We start from the raw sequence: 6978 nt of genomic DNA, 5'->3' as shown, positions 1-6978 counted from the left end.
GTCAGAAAAGGGCGGGAGTGCTCTTCACTCACGATAGAGAGTGGGGTGACTCTCTGCCCCTGCTCCTGTCCCTTTGTGGACAGTAGGGACAGTAGAAGCTAAACTCAGGCTGGGGCAGGAAATGAGTCACTGACCCAGGAAAAGCCCCCTCCCCCCAGATCTGCCAGGGCTCAGATAAGAAAACAACTTCTGCTTCCTGATTTTTTCCTGACCCCTTCTCCCCCGCCCCACACGCCGTTAAATACAGAAATAAACATGCATGACTCCTGGCTTTCCAGAAGCACCCCCATCTTCATCGTGTGCTGTTTGGACCCCGCATTTCTTAGGCCTGGTCTCTTGGGTTTGTTGTTGTTGTAGTTGTTGTTTTTAACACAAAGGGCTTTTGCAAGGGGCTAAGCCACAGCCCAACTGGGTGACCATGCCCCACCTTTGGCGCCTGGCAGGGCTCACTCACAGCCATCATGAGCGAGGCCTTTGACTGTGCAAAATGCAGCGAGAGCCTGTATGGCCGCAAATACATCCAGACGGACGATGGCCCCTACTGTGTGCCCTGCTATGACAGCACCTTTGCCAACACCTGTGCCGAGTGCCAGCAGCTTATCGGGCACGACTCCAGGGTAAGGACTGGACCAGACCGGGCAAAGAGTGGGTGGAGGCTGGCAGAGGGGCACGGGTGCCAGGCCCCTGCCATGCTCCCTGCAGGAGCTGTTCTATGAAGACCGCCATTTCCACGAGGGCTGCTTCCGCTGCTGCCGCTGCAAGCGCTCCCTGGCCGACGAGCCCTTCACCTGCCAGGACAACGAGCTGCTCTGCAACGATTGCTACTGCAGCGCCTTCTCATCACAGTGCTCCGCCTGCGGGGAGACCGTCATGCCCGGTACGTCCCCGGAGGCCCCGCCATGCACCTGCCGCCCTGATGCCTGGCCTCTGCGCAGGCTCCATGCACGGCCGAGGGATGGGCACGTGTACGGCGCATCCTGGGAGGCTTAGTATTACAAAGACCTGCACGCATGGCATCTTTTTGGAAATTGAGCATGTACAGGATTGGTCCTGCCTGTACACTCCTGGGAGATGAGCGTGCACAGGGACTGGCATGCCCAGGGATACACATGAGCGCTTAGCATGTGCAGGAACCCACATGCTTGGAATGTTCCTGAGGGTTTAACATGTGCCGGACCTGGTACAAACCTGTGGGCTTACCGTGCATGGGCAGACTGACAAGCTTGAGACATACCTGCGTATTTAGTACACTAGGAGCGAGGAGTCCAGTGAGACCATCCTGCTAGGCGCATCGGGGCTTGGTAGGGATTGGTAAACAAGGCCTAACATGTATGGTGACCTGCATGCCTTGTAGATAGGTGAGGGCTGAGAACATGTGGACAATGACATGATTAGGAGACATCAAGGCTTCGCGTGTACTGAATCCAGGTGCCCAGCGTTAGAACCCAATGGGGGCAGAGACTCGCTGGCCTAGTGCACCTGGGTCTTTGTGGGTGTGCTAAAGCTATCGTGTCTGGTGTATAAGGGCTTAGCATGTGCTGAGTCATCGTGCCTGTGACATGGAGGCCTGGTGGATACTGACGTGGTCCTATCTAGCACATGTGGGGACTTCATACATGCCAGACCCTCGCGTCTAGATTATGGGGGCCTAGCATGTGTGGTCTTGGGGAGGAGCGGGTCATGGTTGCCATACAGGTGGTGAGGGTCCTAGTGCGTGTGTGTGGATGCCACCCAGCTTGGGCTTTGGGAACAGCGGGGTCTCTTCTTGGGGGCAGCAGAGGGCAACCCTCAGGAGCTTGGGACCCAGCCTCTGAGAGGGACCCCTGTTCCCTACAGGGTCCCGGAAGCTGGAATATGGAGGCCAGACATGGCACGAGCATTGCTTCCTGTGCAGCGGCTGTGAACAGCCTCTTGGCTCCCGTTCCTTCGTGCCAGACAAGGGTGCTCACTACTGCGTCCCCTGCTATGAGAACAAGTTTGCCCCTCGCTGCGCTCGCTGCAGCAAGGTGGGGGCAGGGCCGGTGGGGGGTGGGGAGTGAGCGAGGCTCTGTCCCAGGGTGGGGATCACCACCGCTCCCCCCCTGCTGACCGGTGCTGCCCCTACAGACGCTGACGCAAGGCGGCGTGACCTACCGTGACCAGCCCTGGCATCGAGAATGCCTGGTCTGCACGGGATGCCAGACGCCCCTGGCAGGACAGCAGTTCACCTCCCGGGATGATGATCCCTACTGCGTGGCCTGTTTTGGAGAACTCTTTGCACCCAAGTGCAGCAGCTGCAAAAGCCCCATCACAGGTGCGACGTGGGTCAAGGAGCACGGCGGGTAGGGTGTAAGCAAGGGAGCGGGATCGGGATCTGGAATGGGGGGGTCTGAGGGACAGGGCTGTGCTCTGGATCCTCGGAGCTCACCTCCAGCCTCCCTCCAGGACTCGGCGGAGGCAAGTATGTGTCCTTCGAAGACCGCCACTGGCACCACAGCTGCTTCTCCTGCGCCCGCTGCTCCACCTCCCTGGTGGGCCAAGGCTTTGTGCCGGACGGAGACCAAGTGCTGTGCCAGGGTTGCAGCCAGGCAGGGCCCTGAGCCAGGACTCCTGGGCCCAGGGCCTCCCAAACCACGGCTCCAGGACTAAGGCTCCTTTTCCATACCATCTTTGGGACCCGGCCCCTCCTCAAATCAGGGCTCCTCCTGGGCTCCAGGATTTAGCTTCCCCACTCCAACACCCCCATACCGGTACTCCCTGACCCAGGGCCCCCAAACCTGGACCTTTATGGAGCCTCCATGATTCAAATCCCTTTCACAAGCCTGGACTTCAGAATTCAACCCTTTCCCCACAGTCTGGTGCCCAGACCAAGACCTCTCCCCAGATCAGGGCTCTCTATCCAACCCTCCAAACCTGGACTCTGGGACCCAGGCCCCCTTCAATCTAGACTTCTTTCCAGAGACTTTAGGTCTTCTATGGGTGCCTGAGAAGCCCTCAGAAGTGGACTCTTCTCAGGCTTGGTCCTCCCCACCCCCAATCCCACCCTATCCCCAGGGCTGGGGCTCTCTGGGCAGCAAATCGGGGGTTCATTGTTTAAGGGGATCCTAGAGCACAGGGTTTTGCCCAGTCCGTGTTTTATCATTTTGTTTGCGCTCCGTTTTGCCCAGAGATGGGCAGAGGGGTGGAATTGGTTCATTCCCCCCCTCTTCCAGATTCTGCAATAAAGCAGTGTGAGGAAGCGAAGGCCTCTCTGTTTTTGTCTGCGGGTGGCAGGGGGTGGGGGTGGGGGGGGGAGGTTCCCTCGCAGACCGGGAGACTCAGGCTCTTCCAGACCTCCTCGGTGCAGGGCAGAGGAGGAAGCTGCTGGGCCACGGGGTGGGAAATCTCCAGAGAACTGGGATCCCCGACGCTGCTACCGTCCCTCTCAGGCTTAACCAGCCTCCCCGGTGCTGGCGAAGGGCTTTTTCCTCCGGGTGGGGGTGGGAGGGGTTTGGGAGAGGTCCCGGACTCTAGTGGAGTTGGCGGTGGGTTCCCCGCTGCAGTACAAGCCGCCCCCCTCCTTTAGCAGCCCTTCCCAAATCCCGCAGAGCACCCCGTGCGGATTCCCAGTCTGGGCCCAGACCCCCAACCCCCTTCCCCCTCTTCCCGAGGATTAGCGGAGGCGGCCCGGGATCCGCTCGCGGCCGCACGTTTTTTGCCAAAAAAGGCAAGGATGCAGCTGCACGCGCCGCGGGAACATCTGGATCCGATTCCCGGCATGAATGGGTCACGGCCCCGCCCCCCCGTGATTCAGGGGAGGAGGCGGGAATGAGAGAGGGGGGCTGTCCCCCAAAGTGGGGAGATGGGGCGGAGCGCTGCTCCCCTCTGTCGGCGTCCGACGCCCGCGGCCCCTGCCCCGCCCTCGGCCCCGGACGGTCGGAGGCACACTGGTGCGCACTCGCGGGGCGCGCGGCTTAGGGAGCTCCTGGTCTCGCCCGCCGCCTCCTGGGGTGGGGACCGGCGCCACGGTGCGGGTGGACCCTCGCGTCCCCTGGGAGAGGGGCCCACCGGTCCGGCTGACCCGCGTGATCATCTGTATCTCACACTAAATCCTCCCAGAAATCCTGCGGGGCGCGCATTTTTCCATTTCACAGAGGTGGAGACTCCACTTGGCAGTTCCACAAAGTCACCTAGGTAGTCAGTCACAGGTAGATTCCTTTCAGACTGCCTCCCGGGCGGATTCGAATCCTAAACTTTCTGGGGCTGTGGTTGACATGTTCAACAAACCTTTACAAATACCCACCACGCGTGCTTATAATTAATAATTACATGTTTACATTTTTGTCTCTCCCACCGGCTTCTTTGAGAACTGGATTCGCGCCTGCCTTGCTCGCACTACTGTTCTCAGCTCCTGGTACTTACTACTTGTTCAATTAATACTTGTTGAGGAAGAGTAGTCCTAGCATAGAAAACAGCTGGTGCAAAGAACGGGCGAGCTGAAAAAACATATGGCGCTTTGGGGAAGCAGCAAATAATTTCATTCGGAGGAAGTGCCAAGAGAGTAAAATGGCAGGCAGAGGCCAGGTCACAAAAAATTTAATGCCAAGTGAAACAGACCTCACCCTACGGGTAAAGCAGCCAGTGGAAATGTTTAAGCAGGGGCATAAGTGATCACTCTGGCTACAGCATGAATAATGGATAGCATGGGTAAGATGAGCAGGCTCTGTTGGAAGCTGGTGCACTGGTGGAGGAGAGAGGTAAAGAGGCATCAGGGTGGAAAGAACACGACTTGGTGACTGGCTCAAGGGACCAGAAAAGGAGAAGGCTTTAAGGGAAAGAAGGTGAATGCTTTTGCTTAAGTGGTCCACATCCCCCTAAGAGGAAAAGATACACAGTTACGGTGTCATTGATTTCAAGAGAAACATTTTTCAGATTTAACATCTTGGAAACCCAGATGCATTGTATAGTAGAAGATGTGACATAGTTTAACAATTTTTTTCTTTCTTAGTGGAACATAAAATAATGATGGAACATAAAACATTTGAAGGCATCTCATATTTGATGAAGTATGGTAGATTCCAAACCCTACCAAACACACACACACACACACACAGATTGCCTTCAATCTTTTTTTTTTTTTTAAGATTTTATTTATTTATTTGACAGAGGTCTACAAGTAGGCAGAGAGGCAGGGAGAGAGAGAGAGAGAGAGAGGAAGGGAAACAGGCTCCCCGCTGAGCAGAGAGCCCGATGCGGGACTCAAACCCAGGACCCTGAGATCATGACCCGAGCCGAAGGCAGTGGCTTAACCCACTGAGCCACCCAGGCGCCCCTGTCTTCAATCTTGAATGGAGATTTCCCACCTCTTTGGGGGGGGGGGGCGCTTCTGGTGAATTTTGCCAGGGGTGCTCTCTCTAAGGTTGAAATCTTGCTTAAATTTTTAGGCATAAATATAACCCTCAAAACACCCCATGAGCCGGCAAGACAAGAGTCATTATCATCCTGTGTTATTTTTCAAACTTTAAAAAACAAAAAGCAAGGCATTCTTATTTTAGAAAAATTGGAGACTTACAAAAAGTAAAGAGAATAGGTAAATCACTAATAATTCCTTGATATAGTACAGCCTCCTGGTTCTTTTTTGTTAAGCATGTTTACATACATACATATTTTCATTTTGAGTTTTAAGTTTATTTTTTAAAATGCGAAAGTGGGGTGGGTGGCTCAGACGGTTAAGCAGCTGCCTTCAGCTCAGGTTATGATCCCAGGGTTGGGCTCTCTGCTCAGTGCAGAGCCTGCTTCTCCCTCTCCCTCTGCCATTCCCTCTGCTTGTACTCTCTGGCTCTCTCTCTCTCTCTCTCTCTGAGTCAAATAAATAAATAAATAAACATTTTTTTTTAATGTGAAAGTAATATATGTATATGTTAAGAAAAAACCTTTCATGCTGAGTACACACAAAGAAAAGTTTCCCGCCTGAACCAGATCTTCTGGGATATCTCCTCATAAACAACCATTGTTTACTGTTACTTGGATATCCTCACAGAAATAACCTCTTCGTGCATCTATTTTTATACATACTGTTATGTGTCTAGATTTTTTTTCACTTTGTGTGGCCATCTTTCCATTGAGTTCATATAGATTTTTTTTAAACAGCTATATTGAGGGATAAGTTCCATAAAGTCCATAACATAAAATTCACCTGCTTTGAGTGTACAATTCAATTACTTTGAACAAATTTAATAGCGTTGTGGAACTCTCTCCACGATCCAATTTTAAAACATTTCTATCACCACCAAATTTGCTGTCACTTCCAATCTTATTTCCAGCCACAGACAACCACTCATCTACTTTCTGCCTCCATAAATTTGCCTTTCTGGACATTTCATCTCATATATCCTATGTCGTTTTTTGTGTATGGCTTCTTTTTCTTAGTATGATGTTTTCATGGTTCGTCTATATTGTAACATTCCTTTATTGCTGAATACTATCCCACTGTATGGATATACCACATTTTCATTCATCAGCTAATGGATGTTGGAGCTGCGACCAGTTTTGTTAATTATAAATAACACTGCTATGACTGTCTGAATATATGGACATACGTTTTAATTTCTATACCTAGAAACTTGCTTCATTCTTTTTTTATGGCTGTATAGCATTTCACTACGTGAATGTACCATTTTTTATTTAACCAGACCCCTTGCTTACAATTAGATTTTTCTCCACATGTGAACTTATTATTGTTTTTTAAAATATTTTATTTATTTCAGAGAGAGAGGACGCCCCCGCTGGCGGGCATGGGGGGGGCGTGGGCAGAGGGAGAAGCAGACTCTTTGCTGAGCAGAGAACCTGATGGGGGGCTCGATCCCAAGACTCTGGGATCATGACCTGAGCAGAAGGCAAATGCTTAACCGACTGAGCTGCCCAGGCAGCCCTCCACATGTGAATTTCTTGAAGAAAAAAAAAAGAGAGAGAGAGTTTTTTTTTTTAAAGATTTCATTTATTTATTTGACAGAGAGAGTG

At 52.4% G+C, this 6978-nt stretch overlaps 1 protein-coding gene across 1 annotated transcript; it reads left to right on the top strand.

Moving 5' to 3' along the window:
- Positions 1 to 293: 293 nt before the first annotated feature.
- On the top strand, positions 294 to 3222 carry LOC111143127 (four and a half LIM domains 3). The gene is made up of 5 exons (XM_022496619.1): positions 294 to 617; positions 703 to 877; positions 1837 to 2006; positions 2107 to 2293; positions 2425 to 3222. Exons 1-5 carry the CDS (start codon positions 462 to 464, stop codon positions 2577 to 2579), a joined length of 843 nt encoding a protein of 280 aa, XP_022352327.1. The 5' UTR covers positions 294 to 461; the 3' UTR covers positions 2580 to 3222.
- Positions 3223 to 6978: the final 3756 nt, after the last annotated feature.

Source organism: Enhydra lutris, unplaced genomic scaffold (genome assembly GCF_002288905.1).
Source record: "Enhydra lutris kenyoni isolate GAN:26980312 unplaced genomic scaffold, ASM228890v2 scaffoldscaffold9, whole genome shotgun sequence".
In the NCBI taxonomy this organism is placed as follows: domain Eukaryota; kingdom Metazoa; phylum Chordata; class Mammalia; order Carnivora; family Mustelidae; genus Enhydra; species Enhydra lutris.
This window is presented reverse-complemented; position numbering and strand designations above follow the sequence as displayed.